This window comes from Canis aureus, chromosome 9 (genome assembly GCF_053574225.1).
Source record: "Canis aureus isolate CA01 chromosome 9, VMU_Caureus_v.1.0, whole genome shotgun sequence".
In the NCBI taxonomy this organism is placed as follows: Eukaryota; Metazoa; Chordata; class Mammalia; order Carnivora; family Canidae; genus Canis; species Canis aureus.
This window is the reverse complement of record NC_135619.1, coordinates 47,603,281-47,625,146: the sequence shown is the minus strand read 5'-3', so window position 1 is coordinate 47,625,146 and position 21,866 is coordinate 47,603,281. Positions and strand designations below refer to the sequence as shown.

Sequence of the window (21,866 nt, the reverse complement as noted above, 5' to 3'; positions counted from 1 at the left end):
GACAATCAAGATCCCTGCAAACTGGGATCCCTGGGTGGCGCAGTGGTTTAGCGCCTGCCTTTGGCCCAGGGCGCGATCCTGGAGACCCGGGATCGAATCCCACGTCAGGCTCCCGGTGCATGGAGCCTGCTTCTCCCTCTGCCTCTGTCTCTGCCTCTCTCTCTCTCTCTCTGTAACTATCATAAATAAATAAAAATTTAAAAAAAAAAAAAAAAAAAAAAGATCCCTGCAAACTAAATCATGACCTAGGGATGGAGGGTTGCTATAACCCTAAAGAGGTATTTGTATATGTATTTCTGGCCATACCAGCAGAAATCACACTGCTTCTGGTGGGCCTTATGGACAGGTATGGAAGAAAAATGCATTTGCCAGATCAAAAACTGCATACCTAGGAACAGGGGATGTGTTAATTTGCTCAAACAGTGAAACAACATCAGGTACAGCAGCTGCAACTGGAGTCACCACCTGGTTAAGCTTACAATAAAATAATCCATTGGCATTCTCTAAGATTCATCTGTTTTCTGCACAGCCCAAATAGGAGAGTTGAATAGGAATGTGATGGGAATCACTACTCACTACCCCTGTATCTTTCAAGTGGTGGCACTAATCTGCAATCTTTCTTGGGATGTGGTACTTAAATGGCTTCCAGTTGGCCTTTTCCACTGTAATAGCCCATATTCTACAGGTCAGGGAACCAATGTGAAGATTTTGCCAGCTGCTAAGTATGTCTATTCCAATTATACAGTCTACACCTGGGCAAATAACCATAGGATGGGTTCAGGGAGCCACTGAACCTACTGTGAAACAGACCTGGACCAATAACCCATTAATCACTGGACTTCCACAAGCTCTCCTACTGTGACTGGAGGGGCACAGTGACATTATGGGTCTTTTGGAATCAGTGTCAGTTCAGAGCTAATGTTTAGTAGTCTCTGAAAGGTATGATTATCTCCTTTTCCCCAATGTACAGCCCTGTTAAAAGGCCATAGGTCCCTCTGGGAGGCTAGGAGAAAAATTAGCCATATAAATTTTCATTGCTGTATCAAGGCCTTCCTAAAGGGTACCTGGCCTCCCATTCATTCAAGAGGTTCTTGGCTTCTAAACTGATTCAACTTGGGAATTGATTGAAGGACTGTCATTCACTGCTTTTATGACTTGAGTTAGACTCTGTTGACTTGACTTAGAACTTTTTGCTTATATAGATCAAATAAGAATTTCTGTTTCACTTCTAGGAATATCATGATTAACTAGACAGCACCATAGCTGTGCATGAGTCGGATTATTGTGATTGCTGCTTTGACTCTTTTGTTTATTATGGTAACCATGCCTACCTCGTCTTTGGTGGTTAAGTGCTGCCACTTGACTCCTGTTGCCCGTTGCCCTGGGATCCATATGTTCCCAATCTTTAAGGTTTTCCAATTGAGTGTCTGTGGTTCCCACTCTAAAGCCTAGCCTACAGAGAAGAGCCCCTGAAGAGCCCTCTTCAAGGGGCTCTTCAAGGATGCTGGACTCCCTTCACAAATTTATTCCTCAAAGCATTAGTCCTGTGGACCCTCAGTGTGGGTGAGTAGGTCTTAAATGAGTACACTGTAACATTACAGTCTCCCTACACCTCTGAACTCCTTCCTCTATATTAAAACAAAGCAGGTCAGCCATTTACAATTGGCCTTCTTTTGGTCCATGTTTCAGCCAATTAATCAACAAACTGTTAGAGCCCTATCTAACTCCCCTGCAGCATTAAATGCAAAATCTCTGGTTAGTGATCCCATATCAATAAATTTGGCCTGACCCAACTTTGTGCTTCTTTCATGTTATCCCACATCCTCAATATCCATCCATGTTCCCTGGACGTCTGTTGGTATAAATTAGAAAACTTAAATAGTTCTTTTGGAGCATATTGTACCTCCTCATGGGTCATGTTTTGTATCTCACCATTAGGGGTCCTCTGGGATTTGACTCTAGTTATAGGTCTAGAAGCAAAGTGGGATGATGGGGATGGATCCTGAAGAGAATCAGCACTGTCTTGCATGCTGGTTATATCAGAAGAAATCATTACTGTTTCCTCAGGTAATACCAGGTTAGCCCCTCAAATGTAGATGAAGAAGCTGCTACCACCTACAGTGGAGGTAGAAAAAGCTCTTCCCCTGCAAAGAAGACTCATCAGAGTACAGGGGTTCAATGTTTCCAGCTTCATCAGAGTCTTCCCATATGTCCCTAGTCCCACTTACAGGATCTCATTCTTCCCCAATCAATGCCTTTGCTATAACAGTAAACACCTTGTGAAGCTGGGAGTTCAGCTTACATTGTAATACAGCTAATAACAAAATGAGGTTCTGTGTTTGATTTTCACCAGTTTCAGCCCTGTGGCTGGAGGAGATAAGATTCTCCTTCAGGGCACACATAGGAGCTCTTAGGTCATTTATGGGATACTTGAGCTGAGAAATGGGATCCCTTAGTTCATCCTTTTTTTTCACTACTTGTCCAACAATGTTAGAGGCAACCAACCAATGGCATTATCCCTTAGTTTCCAAAAAATGTTCAGAAGTATCATATACAGCATCACTTATCTCTTTGCTTCATATAGTAGTTGATCAGAAGTACCTAGCGCAGATATTTTATGTATCTCTATACATAGCTCGCCATGGACTATTAGTCTTTATATAAGATTAGAGAGCCAGTTTCAGAAACCCCAGAACCAATTCAGAAAACTCATTCTTAAAATTCTGTTCCTCTAGAATCACTCCTGGTATCAAATCTGTATTAGAGTCCTTCAGAGAAATAGAACCAGCAGGCTATGTGCTTACATGATTATGGAGCCTAAGAAGTCTCATGATCTGCCATTTGCAAGCTGAAAGCAAGGGAAGCTGGTGGTATAATTTATTCTAAGTATAAAGGCCTAAGAATCAGTGGAGCATATGATTTAGGAGTCCATCTAAATCTGAAGGAGCAGTGATATCCAAGGGCAGGAGAAAATGGGGATGTCTCAGCTCAGAGAGAGAGAGCAAATTCACCCTTTTTCTGCCTTTTTGTTCTCTTTAGGTCCTCAGTGATTGGATAATGCACACTTGCATTAGTGAGGGTGACCTTCTTTACTCAGTTTATTGATTCAAATGCTGATCTCTTCCAGAATCAAATGCTAATCTCACCAGCACAGACACACCCAGAAATAATATTTTACCAGCTGTCTGGGCATCTCTTAGCCCTGTCAAGATGACACATAAAATTAACCATCACAGGGATGTTATATAGACTCCACGTCTCGAGGGGAGGAATGCCAAAGAATTTTCAGCCTTCTTTAATCTGCCAAATGTAGCATACTTTGTTGGTGAGATTAAAGAGAACATAGATTCGCATATAGTGCAGGGGGTAATGGCAACTGGTGAAACCGATATGGAGTCAAATTGGTTAATAGCCAGTGAAAACACATGCATTTAGCTTTGGACCCAGCAGTTCTTCTTCTGGAACTCTATCCCAAAGATATATTTCAAAACTATGAAATTACTTTGGTGTAAGGCTATTTATGGCATTATAATAGCAAAAGATTCAGGAGCCACACCAATGCCTACCCATAGAGGACTGATTGAATAAAATACGGTATTTCCACACCATGGATACATACAACTCTAAAAACAAATAAGCAAGATTTCCTTACAGTGATATCACATGATCTCCAAGACCTGTTCTTAGGGATAAAAAGCCAGATTTATGATATTATATATATATATATATATATATATGTATATGTATGTATATATATGCTGCTACTCTTTTTTGTAAGAAAGAGGATTGATTCAGAAAGGCACACTTAGGGCAGCCTGGGTGGCTCAGCGGTTTAGCACCACCTTTGGCCCAGGGTGTGATCCTGGAGACCCTGGTTTGAGTCCTGCGTTGGGCTCCCTGCATGGAGCCTGCTTCTCCCTCTCCCTGTGTCTCTGCCTCTCATTCTCTCTGTGAATAAATAATAATGAATAAATCAATAAAATCTTTTTTAAAAAGGCACACTTATTAGTTTATATTTGCAAAAAAAGATTGGAAAAATAAATCAAAATCTAATAACATGATTACTTAGAGGGGACTAGAGAGAATAAGATAAGAGACAGTCTAGGATACAAATAAGACTCGGTTATATGCTTTCAATTTAGGATCATGTAAATGACATATAAGCAAACATTGATTCCCAAAATACCAATTAATCAAAATGTATATTATGAACTTAAATGCATATCATGTTGATGACATAACCATACATATAAAAGAATTGTTTCAAGTGACTTTCAAATGCTGTTTTTTTATTTATAAGTGATAGTAATATTGGTATAATTATTTTAATTGTATTTGATATATAGTATAAGATAAAGCAAAAATAGTCACGTTAATGTAAGAGAAAAAAGTTACAAGTAAACAAGCCAAATAAAAGTTCATTATCTTCCATTTTGAAGGAAAATGTTAATATGAACTCATGATTTGTAATCAACTTTATTCATGCATAATTTACATATAATATCAGGAATGCATTCATTATAAGTGTAACAGTATGAAGAGATTTGACACATGTATACACATATATCAAGATATAGAACAATACCATACCACCCAAATTCCCTTGTGCGCCTTAGCACTACTCTTTTCTGCTTTATGCAGCCACTGATTTGATTTCTGTCACTATACAATATTGCCTATTCTAGAATTTCATATAAATTCAATCGAATGGTATTCTTTGGAGTCTTGCTTTGTTCACTCAGTAATTTCTTCCCCCTAAGATTCAACCATGTTGTTGCTCATAGCAGTAGTTTGTTCCCTTTTTATGCTGAGCAGTATTCCATTATATGATTCTAACAAAACTTGTTTTTTTCAGCCATCTGTTAAAGAATCTTTGGGATGTTTCCAGTATTTTGGCTGTTTTATGAATAAAGTTGTAATGGACATGCATATACAGGTGTTTTGTAGAACATGTATTTAATTTCTGCTAGGTAAAAGGAGGATTATTGGACATAGAGTAAGCCTCTATTTAATTTTGTAAGAAACTGCCAAAAATGTATTGCAAAGTGGTTGTAAAGTCATCAGCAAGGGATGAGAGCTCCAATTGCTCTATCCCCCAGACTTCTGGTACCCTCAGACTTCTAATCTTTACCATTTTAATTAGTATGTAATGGTATGTGATTGTGGTTTAACTTGTATTTCTCTGCTGACTAATGCTGCTGAACATTTTTTCATGTGTGAACAATTTTTATGTCTTCCTTTGGAAGTGTTTTTACATTATGTATAGTTGAATATTTTCGCCCAACCATTTTCTTACCAGTGTCCTTGGAAGAACAGAGAATTTTACTTTTGATTAAATCCATTTACCAGTTATTTTAAAGTTAGTGCTCTTTAGACACTGTATTAAAAGTCATTGCTAATGTTATCTTGATTTTTTTAAGAAGTTCTATTTTTTTTGAGAAGTCTTACTGTTTTAACTTTTATAGTTGCATCTGTGATGCATCTTGAGTTTACTTCTCTATGCTATGAAAGATGATGGCAATTTTTTTTTCAATAAGAATATTTAGTTGTGCCGGAGTCACTATTAAAATGATTTTCAGGGACATCTGGGTGGCTCAGCGGCTGAGCATTTGCCTTCGGCTCAGGTCATGATCCTGGAGTTTCGAGATCGAGTTCCCACATCAGGGTGCCCGAGGGGGAGCCTGTTTCTTCCTCTGCCTATGTCTCTGCCTCTCTCTGTTTCTCATGAATAAATAAATAAATAAATAAATAAATAAATAAATAAATCTTCTTAAAAAATAAAATGATTTTCATTTCCTCATTGAATTACCTTAGCAAATTTGCCATAAAAATCAATGGAGTATTTATGCATGGACCTCTTTCTCAACTCTCTCTTCTATCTCATTGATCTGTGTGTCTTTGTTTATGCTGATGTTATACAGTCTTGATGAATAGGTAACATATTACCTATTCATAGATAAATCTTAGAATATATGCTGAGTGTTGATAATGCTGCTACAAATATTGCATGAATCTCTTTGAATTAGTATTTTTGTATCCTTTGAGTAAAAACTTAGTAGTTGCAGTTGCTGAGTCGTTCTTTTTAACTTTTTGAGGAATGTCTATACTGTTTTCCAGAGTCGCTGCACCAGTTTGCATTTGTACCAACAGTGTTAAAAGGATTCCCCTTTGTCCACATCCTCACCAACACCAGTTGTGTCCTGTGTTGTTAATTTTCACCATTCTGACAGGTGTGAGGTGATATCTCAGCCATAAAAAAAAAAAAAAAGAAAGAAATCTTGTCATTTGCCACAACATAGAAGGAGCTAGAGAGTATTATGCTAAGCGAAATAAGTTCATCAGGGAAAGACAAATACCATATGATTTCACTCATATGTGGAACTTAAGAAACCAAACAAACATGGAGGTAGAAAGGAAAACCATGAAACAGACTTTAAACTATAGAAACAAACTGATGATTACCAGAAGGACGTTGCGGGGGGAGGGGGGGGGGTCGGAAATTGGTGAGAACAATCAAGTAAACAATCAAAGAAGCCAAATAAAATTTCATAATCTTTCATTTTGAAAGAAAATGTTAATATGAACTCATGATTTTTAAAACTTAAATTCAATTAATTAACATAGAGTGCATTATTAATTTCAGAGGTGGAGCTTAATGATTGATCAGTTGCATATCACACCCAGTGCTCATCCCTACATGTGCCCTCCTTAATGCCCATCACCCAGTTACCCCATCACCCACCCACCTCCCTTCCAGCAACCCTCAGTTTGTTTCCTATGGTTAACAGTCTCTAATTGTTTGTCTCCCTCTCTGATTACATCTTGTTTTATTTTTCCTTCCCTTCCCCTATGATCCTCTGTTTTGTTTTTTATTTATTTTTATTTTGTTTTAATAATGAGGTTTTTTTTTAAAGATTTTATTTATTTATTCAGAGAGAGAGAGAGAGAGAGAGAGAGAGAGAGAGGCAGAGACACAGGCAGAGGGAGAAGCAGGCTCCATGCAGGGAGCCCGACGTGGGACTTGATCCTGGGTCTCCAGGATCACACCCCGGGCTGCAGGCGGTGCTAAACCGCTGCACCACCAGGGCTGCCCCTGTTTTGTTTTAAAAATTTTTTTATTTATTTATGATAGTCACAGAGAGAGAGAGAGGCAGAGACACAGGCAGAGGGTGAAGCAGGCTCCCTGCATCGGGAGCCCAACGTGGGATTCGATCCCGGGTCTCCAGGATCGCGCCCTGGGCCAAAGGCAGGCGCCAAACCGCTGCGCCACCCAGGGATCCCATGTTTTTTAAATTCCACTTATGGAACTCATGATTTTTAATCAACTTGATTCACGTATAATTTACAGACAGTGTTGTATGGGAAGTGTTGAATCACTAATTTCTACACCTGAAACTAATATTACACCGATTTTAACTAATTGGAATTTAAATAAAAACTTGAAACAAAATGTGCTGAGTGAAAAAAGCAGCTAAAAAGAATACATATTATTTGAATTTATATGAAATCCTAAAATGGGTAATATTCTAGAATGACAGACATATCAGTAGCTGCGTAAGGTAAGGTGTAAGGAAGGGGGTTAGCTGCTGGAGGGCATAAAAATTTTTGAGGATAATTGTCTAGTTCCTTTCAAAATTGTTTTGGTTAAGGTAGGTCATTTACATTTCCATAAGTTTTTTTAAATTTATTTTTAAATATTTTATTTATTTATTAGAGAAAGTGCAGAAGTAGGGGGAGCAGTAGGCAGAGGGAGAGAGAGAAGCAGGCCTCCTGCTGAGCAAGGAGCCTGATGCGGGGCCCCATCCCAGGACCCTAGGATCATGACCTGAGCTGAAGGCAGACACATAACCCACTGAGCCACCCAGGCATCCTTCCTTGTGCTACTTATAGTTATATCCTCTTCCAATCCAGAACTCCCGTTAACCACGGATCTATTTTGTTATTGTAGTTTTGTCTCTTCCAGAATGTCATATCAATGGAATCATAGTGTGTAAGCTTCTGCAGCTGACTTCTTTCACACAGCATAACATCTTTGAGGTTGCTCCACACTGTTGACTGTATCAAGAGTTCACACCTCTTGTTGCTGAGTAGTATTCTGTTGTATAGATGTGCCACTATTTGTTTATCGATTCACTCTTTGAGTGGAATCTGGGTTGTTTCCAGTTTTTGACTATCACAAATAAAGTTGCCAAGAACATTAGTTAGTATACAGAATTTGTGTAAACATAGACTTTCATCTTTCCAGTCCCACCCAGGAGTGAGATTTCTGGGTTACATGGTGAGCAAATGTTTAAATTTACAAGAAACTGTCCAACTGTCTTCCCGAGTGTACAACTACATTTTCACCAACAATGAGAGTTCCAATTGCTTGGTATCTTCAACTAGCACTTAGTATCGTCAGTTATTTTTTAACCATCCAAAAGGGTGTGTGGTAGTATCTCATGATAGTTTTAATGCACATTTATAGCAAGAAGTTGCTGGGGCTGAGGCCAAAAAGGTGTTCTCTAGGATTTTGATGGATTCCTGTCTCACATTTAGGTCTTCCATACATTTTTAGTTTATTTTTGTGTATGATATAAGAAAATGGTCCAGTTTCATTTTTCTGCATGTGGGTGTACAATTTTCCCAGTACCATTTGTTGAAGACTGTCCTTTTTCCATTGGATAGTCTTTCCTCCTTTGTCTAATATTAGTTGACCAGAGTTGAGGGTCCGTTTCTGGGTTTTCTATTCTGTTCCATTGATCTTATGTATCTGTTTTTGCATCAATATCATGCTGTCCTGGTGGTCACAGCTTTGTAATATAGCTTGAGGTCTGGAATTGTGATGCCTCCAGCTTTGGGTGTTTTTTTTTTTTCTTTCCAACATTGCTTTGGCTATTCGGGGTCTTTTCTGGTTCCATACAAATTTTAAGATTGTTTCTTCCAGCTCTGTGAAAAATGTCAATGGTATTTTGATAGAGATTGTACTGAATGTATAGATTGCTCTGGGTGGCATAGACATTTTAACAATATCCTTCCAATCCATGAGTATGGAACGATTTTCCATTTCTTTGTGTCTTCATCAATTTCTTTCATAAGTGTTCTATGATTTTCAGAGCCCAGATCCTTTACTTCTTTGGTTAGGTTTATTCCTTGGTATCTTAGGGGGCTTGGTGCAACTGTAAATGGGATCGATTCCTTAATTTCTCTTTTTTCTGTCTCATTGTTAGTGTATAGAAATGCAGCTGATTTCTGTGCGTTTTATATCCTGTGACTTTGCTGAATTGCTTGCTGTAGGAGTTTTAGCAATTTTGGGGTGGAGTCCTTTGGGTTTTCCACACACAGTATCATGTCATCTGCGAAGAGGGAGAGTTTGACTTCTTTGCTGATTTGGATGACTTTTATTTCTTTTTGTTGTCTGATTGCTGAGGCCAGGACTTGTACTATGTTGAACAACAGTGGTGAGAGTGAACACCCTTGCCATGTTCCTGACCTTAGGGGAAAAGCTCTCGGTTTTTCCCCATTGAGAATGATATTCCCTGTGAGCTTTTTGTGTATGGCTTTTATGATATCGAGGTATGTTTCCTCTATCCCTACACTGTGGAGAGTTTTAATCAAGATAGGATGCTGTATTTTGTCAAATGCTTTTTCTGCATCAATTGAGAGGAGCACATGGTTCCTGTTCTTTGTTTTATTAACATAGTGTATCACATTGATTGATTTGTGGATGTTGAGCCACCCTTGTATTCCAGGAATAAATTCCACTTGGTTGTGGTGACTAATCCTTTCGATGTACTGTTGGATCCCATTGGCTGGTATCTTGGGGAGTATTTTGACATCCATGTTCATCAGGGATATTGGTCTATAATTCTTGTTTTTGGTGGGGTCTTTGTCTGATTTTGGGATCAAGGTAATGCTGGCCTTATTCTATTTGGAAGTTTTCCTTCCATGTCTATTTTTTTGAAACAGCTTCAGAAAAATAGGTATTAATTCTTCTTTAAATGCTTGGTGGGCAGCCAGGGTGGCTCAGCGGTTTAGCGCTGCCTTCAGCCCAGGGCGTGATCCTGGAGACCCGGGATCGAGTCCCACATTGGGCTCCCTGCGTGGAGCCTGCTTCTCCCTCTGCCTGTGTCTCTTACTCTCTCTCTCTGTCTCTCATGAATAAGTAAATAAAATCTTAAAGAAAAATAAATTCCCCTGTGAAGCCATCGGCCCTAGACTCTTGTTTTTGGGAGATTTGTTTATTACTGTTTCAATTTCTTTGCTGGTTATGGGTCTGTTCAGGTTTTCTATTTCTTCCTGTTTCAGTTTTGGTGGTTTACAAGTTTCTAGGAATGCATCTATTTCTTCTAGTTTGCATAATTTATTGGCATATAGTTTCTCATAATGTGTTCTTGTAATTGTATTTCTTTGGTGTTGGTTTTGATCTTTCCTTTTCATTCATGATTTTATTAATCTGGGTCCTTTCTCTTTTCTTTTTGCTAAGTCTGGCTAGGGGTTTATTGATCTTATTAATTTTTTCAAAGAACTAGCTCCTGACTTTATTGACCTGTTCTTTTGTTTTCTGTTCTGTTGATTTCTACTCTAATCTTTATTTCTCTCCTGCTTGAGTTAGGCTTCATTTGCTCTTCTTTCTCTGGCTCCTTCAGGTATAAGGTTAGCTTGTGTATTTGGGCTTTTTCTAATTTTTTGAGAGGCTTGTATTAAAATATACTTCCCTTTTAGGACCACCTTTGTTATATCCCAACGGTTTTGAACAGTATGCTTTCACTTTCGTTAGTTTGCATGAAACTTTTTAATTTCCTGGTTGACCCATTCATTCTTTTAAAAAAAAAAAAAAGATTTTATTTAGTTATGAGAGAGAGAGAGAAAAAAAGAGAGAGAGACAGAGACAGAGAGGCAAGCTCCACATAGGGAGCGCAACGCGGGACTCGATTCCGGGTCTCCAGGATCAGGCCCTGGGATGGAGGCGGCGCTAAACGGCTGAGCCACTCAGGCTGCCCTGACCCATTCATTCTTTAGTAGGACGCTGTTTAGCCTCCAACTGTTTGAGTTCCTTCCAAATTTCCTCTTGCAATTGAGTTCAAGTTTCAAAGCATTGTCGTCTGAAAATATGCAGGGAATAATACCAATCTTTTGGAATTAGTCGCGACCTGATTCATGATCCATTATGGGGAAAGTTCCACGTGCACTCTAGAAGAATGTGTATTCTGTTGCTTTAAGAATGGAATGTTCTGTATGTATCTGTGAAGTCCATCTGGTCCAGTGTGTCATTTAAAGCCCTATTTCTTTCTTGATCTTATGCTTTGATAATCTGTCCATTGTTTTTGGCAGGTCTGTGACAACTTCTCTTAATTTTCCTTCATCTGAAAATGTCTTGATTTTTTCTTCATTTCTGATGGATATTTTTACTGTACATAAAATTCTGGATTAATATTTTGTTTTAGCTCTTGTGGAATATTTTGATATTTTCTTCTCACCTCTGTGGTTTTTAATGAGAAATCTACTATTTTTCAAAACATTTTCCTCTGTAGGTAAGCATTAGGCAGATGTTTTTCTCTTAAAATCTTAAAGATTTTTTCTTTGTCATTAGTTTTCAAATGTTTTATTACGATGTGTTGCTCTCTGGATTTCTTTGAGTATATTCTGTTGGTTCCCTCAGTTTCTTGAATATGTTATTACTTTTGCTAAATTTGAGCAATCTTCAGCCATGATTTCTTTGGGAACTTTTCAACCTTGCCCTATTTTTCTCTTTTTCTGCAACTGTGATGACATGAGTGTTAGATCTTTTGTTATAGCCTTCAGGTACCACAGGCTCTTTACATTTTTTCCAACCTATTTTCTCTCTGCTTTTCAGAGTTATTACCAAATCTATGGTATGACAGACTATGATCATAGCTCTCTATGATCAAGTTCACCATTTATTTTTCTCTATTTTGTTGTTAGGCCATCCAGTGACTTTTGGCTTTAGGTTTTATATTTTTCAGTTATAAAGTTTTCATTATTTTTTCTTTCTTATACTTCTGTGATGAGACTTTAAATTTCTGCAAATTTTTTCAACTGTTTTGACCATATTTGTTATTGCCCATTGAAGCATTTTTATGATTGCTGTTTCAAAACCCTAATCAGAACATTCTAACTTCTGCATCATCTCAGAGTTGGCATCTACAGATTGTCTTTTCTCATTTAAGTTGAAACTTTCTTAGTTCTTTGTATGACAGGTAAATTTTCATTTGATTCTGAACATTTTTTTGGGTGCTGTATTTTGGGATACTGCACCATCAGAGGAAGTATTGCATTGTTATTGCTAGATGATGGTAGATGTCCAGGTTTAAGCTGACCTGCCAAGAGGAAGGAGAAGCTCATACTGTTAAGCTGTGGGAGTTTACTCTTGCCCCTCTTGGCCTCTTCTGACGTCACTCTTGCTGGGAAGTTGAAGGATGCCATATTATTGCTGCCCAAGTGGCCTCCACTAATTGTTGAATGGGGGCCTCATTACTATATGGTGAGAAGGAAAGTCTTGGAACTCTATTTGACCTTCTCTGACACTACCTCAATCAGGGGCTTGAGGCTCCTCATTAGAAGTGTGATGGATATATATTTTTAATGAGTTTTTTTCTTTAAGATTTTATTTATTTATTCATGAGAGACACACACAAACACAGAGAGAGAGAGAGGGAGGCAGAGAGAGAAGCGGGCTCCTCGCAGGGAGCCCAATGTGGGACTCGATCCCAGATTCCAGGATCACGCCCTGAGCTGAAGGCAGATGCTCAACTGCTGAGCCACCCACGTGTCCCTGTGATGGATATTTAAGCCTCATGTGGCCTATGTTAATGAGAATGCATGTGGGGTTACAATTTTTCTCATGACATTTGGCTGGAGTAGGACAGTTATTCTCTAAAAGATTCCCAGCTAGGCTAATCATTTCTTGGTCCTCTGGTTAGAGACAACAAACTTGTCTTGCGGCCTTTTGGGGGCCTTTTATTCCTTTTTTTTTTTTTTTTTTTTGGTCTGTGTCTATTTCATTTTAAGGTTATAGGTTTCTCCACACGCAATGGGGTTAAAAGAAAATGCAGAGAAATCACTGCTATATATTCCTTAGGTCCCAATATCCTTAGCTGATTTGTGTTCTTTTTTGCACCTTTCTGAACTATCTTAGTTTTGTATATAAAATTGGTGTTTTAACTTGAAGTGAGCAAGAGCAATAGGGCTAAGAGTGTTTATCTTTTCTAGAAACAGAAGTCCTTAATGATATTTTAATTTTTAAAAAAGATTTTATTTATTTGACAGAAAAACACAAGTGGGGGGAGTGGAAGGCAGTGAGAGGAGGAGAAGCAGGCTCTCTGCTGAGCAGGCAGGCTGAAGCGGGGCTCAATCCCAGGACCCTGAGATCATGACCTGGGCTGATGGCAGACACTTAAGACAGCCATCCAAGAGCCCCCTTAATGCTATGTTTTAAAAGAAATGAACATTACTGCTTCTTTCAGCAAGAGAGATCAAGTCAAAACTACTTTCGGAAGCTTTCACTCCTTCCCCACCTTTATTTTTCCCAGGATATTTTTCTATCAGAAGCAGGCACTCTGGTCTTTGCTACTAAAACTTTTCCAGGATTGAGCTCCTGTAGTTTTCTTGTCTCTCATTTCTTGGGATAGGTTTTCCTCATTGTTAATCATCTCTGGTATAGGAGCAAAGTTTACCACTGAGTTCAGTTGTAGACAAGACTTTTTAAATGTACTTTTCTTTCTTTTTTTAAAGATTTTTTAATAATAAATTGAAATATTTAAGAATATTTATTTATTCATGAGAGACACACAGAGAGAGGCAGAGACATAGGCAGAGGGAGAAGCAGACTCCCTGTGAGGAGCCTAATATGAGACTTCATCCCAGGACACCAGGATCACAACCTGAGCCAAAGGCAGACGCTCAGCCCCTGAGTCACCCAGGTCCCTTTAATATATCTTTCTTAAGATGGAGGTTGTCTCCCGGTCAGAATGGCTAAAATTAACAACACATGAAACAACAGGTCTTTGTGAGGATGCAGACAAAAAGGATCCCTCTTGCACTATTGGTGGGAATCAAACTGGTGTAACCACTCTGGAAAACAATATAGAGGTTCCTCAAAAAGTTAAAAATAGGTTACCTGGGTTCCAGCAAATTCTTGGTTTCAGCTCAGGTCATGGTCTCAAGGCCCTGGGATGGAGCCCCACATTAGGCTCTATGCTCAGTGGGGAGTCAGCTTGAGGATTCTCTCTCTGCCCCTCTTCCCACTCACACTCTTTCTAAAAGAAAATAAATCTTAAAAAAAAAAAAAAAAATAGAACTACCATGACCCAGCATTGCACTACTAGGTATTTATCCAAAGGATAAATATGTTAACTAAATTGCCTTTTTTAAAAAAATATTTTATTTATGTATTCATGAGAGACACACAGAAAGAGAGGAGGCAGAGATATAGGCAGAGGGCAAGCGGGCTCCTCACAGGGATCACGCCCTGAGCCGAAGGGAGACGCTCAGCTGCTGAGCCACCCAGGCGTCCCAACTAAGTTAAATATAAACAAAGAATTAAAAAAAAAAAAAAAAAGAATCCTCAATACTGAGAAGGTGTTTTGAAACAGAAATGAAGGAAGACATTCCATACCATTTACACAGGGGGTTTTATTCAGGGTAGCTTGCTGACAGGTGGATTGAATAGGCAACGATCCTGGCACTAAGCAGCTAATCTCCACAAAGTCAAGACCATAACCCACAGATTAATAGAGTAAAGGGCGATTATCTAAAGTGGTGCTATCTGTGCACCAGAGGAACGATCAGAAGGCTTCCCATATTCTGGTCAGGGCATACATTAATCTATACAAGACCTGGAACACAGAGCCCAGGGGGAGGTCATTGCAGAGACATAAACAAGATGTGGGCCAAAGATAGAGTCAGTATTGTCAGCACTCCTACAGGAGATTTCTGAGAAAACCAGCATGAATCAAAGAAACTTTCTGAGAGGAAACAGAAAAGGATTGTCATTAAAAATAGTTCCACTTGCTAGTTATAGAGCTCTGAAGCTACTAGTTAAATTGGCAGGTAGCAAGATTCATTGCCAAGAATCCTTTTAAAATAGAATCTACTCAGAGTTAGCTGTAATCTTTTATTGAATTTTTATTCTATGTAATATTTATATAATTAAAGTCATCTAATAGATGATATACTTTGTCAAATATTGTGTCATAAATTCTCTAGCAATTTCGAGAATCTTTTTCTCAAAACCAATTTAATAGGAGGTAAAATTTTTAACACTTGTGTAATAAAACAATGTAAAGTAACAAAGTTATAAACTATATAATAAAAATTATTGAATATGATAAATATAAAGGGAATTACAGTATACCAATGTTGTCTAGATTATCCCAAAAATACTTGATACTGAATGTAGAATCTGATCTTGACCTACAAAATTACTATAGAACTTAGTTCCATAGTGAAAAGTGATTACACAGTCTAGATCAACACAGTAGCATGAGCAAAATCATGAAGCAGAAATGAAGCTACCTTGTATGAGGACAGAGAATGGAGCTGCGGAGGCTATCCAATTCCAATGATATTGAAGTTGTATAGAAAATAGTGGAGCCAGAGCAGGTTATCCTTGACAGCCAATTGTTTCTGAAGTGAAAAATTCTTGTTGCTAAGCAACTAAATCTAGAACTTAGCTGGGAAATAAAAGGAAGAGAACTTCTGTTTCCCTTTGTTATGTGAGGTCAACTACCAATCTTTTTCACTGAAAAGTATGGTACAAACCATCACAAAAGAAAAGGCCATGGAAACAATAGCTTCTTCTGTTGGTAAGTCATCTGTTAAGTTTGGCTCTCTGCATGAGTTGGTGGTCAGAGCAGTACCTTGGATAATGTGAATTTTCTTAATTTTTGTTTTGTTTTCCTTTTTGAGCATGGCCAGGGGGTGGTGGTAAGGTGCTTCAGGTAAAGTGACCAATTATTCCAGTTTGCCTCAGAGTAAGGGAATTGCTGGGATGTGGGGCTTTGAGTTTTAAGACTGGGACAATCCTGGGTAAATTAGAATGAGTTGGTCACTCTTACTGCCAGTAAGGAACAGATGAAATAGAGCTGAAAGAAGGGACATTAAAAGAATCCGTCTGCATGTAGGTAAGAGATGTGATGTGAACAGAAGATGAGAGGCTACCACCTGAATCTATAGAGAAGGATTACTTTTTTTTTTTTTTTTTCTGAGACTGGAATATGGAGTGGAATAGAAGAGATGTAGAAATGGCGTTGGGTTCAGATAAGTTTGTAATGTTGAAAATCCTACAAAGCATTTTGTCTTTAGATTTGGCATCACTATAGATATATATTTTTTACTGGATTGAAGAGTAAGAAATCCATTTTATACTGTGATCCAGTGGCCACACATACGCAAACACCCCCAAAACTTTACATATGAATTGCTATGGAACTTCTAGGAATGTCCTCCGATATTTTTATTCCATTTCTTTAAAGAAAAAACTGCAGGTCAGGATCCATTAAATTGATTTCGTGACTCTCTAATGAGTCAGACACTGGTGACAGATGGGAAAACTGCATATTGCACGATGGAGTAAGAGGAGAGAGGCACAGGTAGAGGTCTTTAGGAATTTGAAATAGCTGTAGGGAAAGAAAGAGTTGATAAAACATATAGAGGAGGGCTGTTGTTTATTTTGATATTCCAATAATGTTAAAGAATTTGGACTTTTTAAAGATTTTATTTATTTATTTATGAGAGACACACAGAGAGAGAGAGAGAGAGAGGCAGAAACATAGAGAGAGAAGCAGATTCCATGCAGGGAGCAAATGTGGGACTCGATCCCCGGACCCTGGGATCACACCCTGGGCCAAAGACAGGTGCCCAAAAGCTGAGCCACCCAGGTGTCCCAAAGAATAGGGATTTTTAATGACACTACCACACAATATTAATGCAGGGTGATGTTCTTGTAGGAGTTTGGGTCTCTGAAGTCCTCGGAATAATAAAATGAAGACAATGAGTATGGCTCAAAGATTCTAGCAGAATTTTCCTATTGTTGTCTGCTCTCAAGATGAAACATGGTTTATAGAGCTTAGCAGCAACACTCTATTTCTATTGGCTCTTCTCACTTTCCATCCTCCCATTCACAACAATTCCCACTCCATAATAAATAACAAACACACAAGAAAGCTATAGAGAGCAAATCTGGAAATTAGGATCTCACCCAATTCAGAAATCTTTGTCCTTGGAAGTTTTCATATGATTGAATTTGTCTATGAGCTTTGCTGTTCCCTTGTGGGATACTTGCATCTTGGAATAAAGTGCCTATTACTCAGGTGGATCTAAGTTCTCTAGGCAGCTTTGATAGTCAAAGAGGCAAGTATCAATAGTTATGCAGGGGCAACAGGCATAAACCAACATGGTCTTGGACAAATTGAGATATAGAGTCCCCCTACTCTGAAGTCTCTTTAACTTTTTATAGTGGAGATTTTTCATACCACCTATATGGATTGAGATAATTGTATAATGAAAACCCCCATACCTATCGTCCAACTTTCACAATTATAAACATATGGCCAATATTTTATCTATACCCTTCTAAATTCTCACCTCCATTTATTGAAAGTCCAAAGCATTTTCTTAATTCACTAATCACTTTTTTGCTGTTTGATTTTTTTCCCATTTTCCTTACCCAATCCCATCACACCCCCATCCTTTTATTTTCACTTTCAGCTCTGCAGCTTTGATGCCCAACTCTGCCCAAACACAGATCCTTAAAGGTCAACTCTACACAATGACCAATGCGGAAGAAGCAGACCAGCAGTGCCTCACGGTTTTTCCCTGGACCGATGGCTCTGGAATGGCAGCTCCATAATGGTGGCTGGTGAGGCTGAGGTGCCCATGAGAGTTCTCTTGCTGTTCTGGGTTGGAATGTCTCTATTCCCTTCTGGCTTCTCTCAGGCTGGGCCCTCCCAATACCTCAGATCTCCAGAAGTGGTGACCCCTTTAAAGGTGACTGATAGGGGCAGAAGTGCAAAATCTCCAGGCTGGCTCTCCTACAGCCTGAAGTTTGGAGGCCAGAGACACATTGTCCACATGAGGGTCAAGAAACTCTTGGTTTCCAAACACTTCCCTGTGTTCACCTACACGGACCAGCATGCCCTCCTCCAGGATCAGCCTTTTGTTCCTGATGACTGCTACTATCATGGTTATGTGGAAGGAATCTCTGAGTCCCTGGTTGCCCTCAGTACCTGTTCCGGAGGTTTTCGAGGAATGCTACAGATTAATGACCTTGCTTATGAAATTGAGCCCATCAGGCACTCTACCAAATTTGAACACTTAGTTTATGAGATAAACACTAATGAGACACAGTTCCCAACTATGAGATGTGGCTTAACAAAGAAGGAGATAGCACTCCAACAGGTGAAATTTGAAGAGGTTAAGAAGTCAACTCTGAAACAAAATTCTAATGATAAATTATGGACCCACTCATGGTTTTTGGAGCTGGTTGTGGTGGTAGATCACAATTTCTTAATTTATTCTCAAAGCAACTTCTCAATGGTGCAGGAGGATGTATTTCTTGTTGTCAACATAGTGGATTCCATTTATCAGCAGTTGGGTACTTATGTGATTTTGATTGGGATTGAGATTTGGAATCAAGGAAATGTTTTCCCAATGATAAGCATAGAACAGGTTCTGGAGGACTTCTCTAAGTGGAAGCAAATCAGTCTTTCCCAGCTACAGTATGATGCTGCACATTTTTTCATAAAAAACCCACTTATAAGTGTACTTGGTATAGCCTATGTTGCAGGAATATGTCGTCCTCCTATTGATTGTGGGGTTAATAATTTCCAAGGAGACTCTTGGTCTCTTTTTGCCCTCACTGTGGCCCATGAGTTAGGACATACTTTGGGTATGTGGCATGATGAAGAATTCTGTTTGTGTGAGCAAAGTGGTTGCATCATGAATGCTATGAGAGTACCAGCAGAGAAATTCACCAATTGTAGTTATATAGATTTTACAAAAACCACTTTAAACCAGGGATCATGTCTACACAATATTCCACATCCAGGGGAAGTCTTTACGTTGAAGCACTGTGGGAATGGCGTGGTTGAAGGAGAAGAGGAATGTGACTGTGGATCTATAAAGCAATGTGAACAAGATCCTTGTTGTCTATTGAACTGCACTCTGAGGCCTAGGGCTGCTTGTGCTTTTGGGCTTTGTTGCAAAGGCTGCAAGTTCATGCCATCAGGGGAACTCTGTAGACATCAGGTCAATAAATGTGACCTTCCAGAGTGGTGCAATGGGACATCCCATCAGTGCCCAGAAGATGTATATGTGCAGGATGGGATTCCTTGTGGTGACGATGCCTACTGCTATGAAGGGAGATGTAATAACCATGACAAACAGTGCAGGGAGATTTTTGGTGAAGGGGCAAAGAGTGCATATCAGAGTTGCTATCAAGAAATCAACTCCCTGGGAAACCGTTTCGGCCACTGTGGTATAAGTGGCACGACATACCTAAAATGTAATATCTCCGATATCTTTTGTGGAAGAGTTCAGTGTGACAATGTGACAAATATTCCCCATCTGAGAGATCATTCTACTCTGCAGCAAACTCACATCAATGGTGTCACCTGCTGGAGTACTGATTATCACTTGGGAATGGACACACCTGATGTTGGTGAAGTAAAAGATGGCACCATGTGTGGTACAGGAAAGATCTGCATACGCAAGAAATGTGTCAGTTTGTCTCTCTTGTCACAAGTCTGCCTGGCTGAGACCTGCAACATGAGGGGCATCTGCAATAATAAACATCACTGCCACTGTGGCTATGGGTGGTCCCCACCCTATTGCCTACACAGAGGTTATGGAGGTAGTGTTGAGAGTGGCCCAGCATCTGCCAAAAAAGGTTTTTTGCTACTAGTTGTGAGTCTTATTTTATCTGTTTTGCTTTTATTGTCAACTGCTGTATTTATATACCATAGAAAAACTTTCGGTCTCAAGGAGACTAAGGCTCAGTCTTCAGGTTAGGAAACTGCCTCCATTTTAATATCCTGTGCAATATTAAGTTTTACTCTCTTGGCAGTGAAAATGTTACTACATGCCTGGAACTGAGCACATTTCTGACTATACAGAAAAATGCAGGGACCTTCCCTTTTGTCAGTATCAGAAACATTGCCATTAAGCAAAGGTAATTCCTAACGTCTTCCTGTCAGTAGACAGTTCGTTTTAAGCAGCAAATAAAGCTCCATTTCCCCTAAATTGGTTGTGTGTGTGTGTGTGTGCGCGCGCGCGCGCACAAATATGACTCATGGGAAAGGCAGGAAACAAGTATCTGAGGATCCAGACTTTACTTCCAAAGTAACCTTTCAAAGGTGCAGAGAATGTATTTCTTGTTGTCAACATAGTGGATTCCATTTATCAGCAGTTGGGTACTTACGTGATTTTGACTGGGCCTTGGATTGGAATCATGGAAATATTTTCCCAATGATAGGCACAGAATAAACAGGCTGCCAAACTCATGCCATCAGGGGAACTCTGTAGGCATCAGGTCAATAACGTGACCTTCCAGAATAGTGCAATGGGACATCCCATCAGTGCAGGATGTGCAGGATGCGATTCCCTGTAGCAACAGTTCCCACTGCTGTCAAAAGGGATATAAAAAGGAGAAGAAATTACTCAAATTGTTTCTAACATTCTGCTCCAAAATCTGAAAAGGAAAATAATAGTAATAATGTTTATCCCACCCAACCTCTTGGGTTTATTTGATAATCAAAAGAGAGAAAGAAATGTTTAATAAAAACTCCTGACCCTGTTTCTTTTGTGCTTCCTACCCAGTCTTGTCTGCTCTCTTGGCTTTAATTTGGCAGTTTGGGTATGCTTGTGAAGTATTTTCTTTGAATATCAGAATGTGATCTCTGTGAGGTCAAGGTGGTTTTTATCTGTTCTGCTGTTGTATTCCAATACACAGAACAATGCCTAATACAGAGTAAATATTTGAATGAGGTAATTAATTTGAATGGATTAATCACATTAAATTAATTAGGAAAAGTAAAAATGATACTTTGGTTCTCTTTTTAAAACTATTATAGTTCTTGCTCAAAATTCAACTTTGATATTTAAAATATGTGCATTTATAATGCTCCCTTTGGTACCTGCCCAGTTTTTTCCCCAATTTGTCTTCTCAGTGTTTTTGGAAATCCTGTCTCTTAAAAACACATGTCTCATCAGACACCTTCTGTATATGGTCAACTTCTGAATGCTGCTCTTTGTAAATTGAGTCAAACAACATTTCTGATATCATTTCCATTATGCTTTGCACGAGTTGCACCCACTGGCTATTTTCTATTTTGAATATATGTGGCTCTGCCATGACTGCACATCTATATGTGCAATTCTCATTCCCAAAATGCTGTTTACCACCCTCCCCCACTCCCTTGCTCTGGGAAACTCCTGTTTTTCTCTTAACAGAGGTCAAACATCTTATCTTTGGAAAAGCATTTCCTTGTGAAATATTAGGTGTTCTACTTGTGTGCTCCTGTCACTTTGTGGTCATTTCTTTAATGCACTCCAGGAATAGATGGGGAGAGAATCTAACAATGTATCAGGCAGGGACAAAAAGAGGAAAAGGCTATCTTTTTTTTGTGTGTGTGTGTGTGTGTGTTCAATTTGCCAACATATAGCATAGTGCTCATCCCTTCAAGTGCCCCCCTCAGTGCTCGTCACCCAGTCATCCCCACCCCCCGCCCACCTCCCTTTCCACCACCCCTAGTTCGTTGCCCAGAGTTAGGAGTCTCTCATGTTCTGTCTCCCTTTCCGATATTTCTCACTCATTTTTATCCCCTTTCACTATTTTTTATATTCCCCAAATGTATGAGACCATATAA

At 39.1% G+C, this 21,866-nt stretch overlaps 2 protein-coding genes and 1 long non-coding RNA gene across 6 annotated transcripts in view; 1 reads left to right on the top strand and 2 right to left on the bottom strand.

Moving 5' to 3' along the window:
- Nucleotides 1-20,241, top strand: part of ADAM21 (ADAM metallopeptidase domain 21) — a 30,860-nt gene extending 10,619 nt beyond the window's left edge. Inside the window, exons 1-2 of one of the 4 annotated variants that reach the window (XM_077909803.1) lie at nt 15,651-15,806; nt 17,710-20,241. In XM_077909803.1, coding sequence (XP_077765929.1) covers nt 17,851-20,010 — 2,160 coding nt within the window. In that variant the 5' untranslated portion in view covers nt 15,651-15,806; nt 17,710-17,850 and the 3' untranslated portion in view covers nt 20,011-20,241. Of the gene's footprint in view, nt 1-15,650; nt 15,807-15,922; nt 15,942-16,104; nt 16,125-17,709 lie in introns of those variants that run through there. The other 3 variants (XM_077909806.1, XM_077909805.1, XM_077909804.1) reach the window with 3 other exon arrangements.
- On the bottom strand, nt 3,292-6,178 carry LOC144320830 (uncharacterized). Its single transcript, XR_013386459.1, has 2 exons — nt 5,810-6,178; nt 3,292-3,948 (listed from the first exon to the last, which is right to left on the bottom strand). It is a non-coding gene; the product is annotated as an uncharacterized LOC144320830 (long non-coding RNA).
- LOC144320829 (peptidyl-prolyl cis-trans isomerase A-like) overlaps nt 17,827-21,866 on the bottom strand; it is a 27,958-nt gene continuing 23,918 nt past the window's right edge. The window contains exon 4 of the mRNA XM_077909807.1: nt 17,827-20,623. Coding sequence (XP_077765933.1) covers nt 20,507-20,623 — 117 coding nt within the window. The 3' untranslated portion in view covers nt 17,827-20,506. The remainder of the gene's footprint in view (nt 20,624-21,866) is intronic.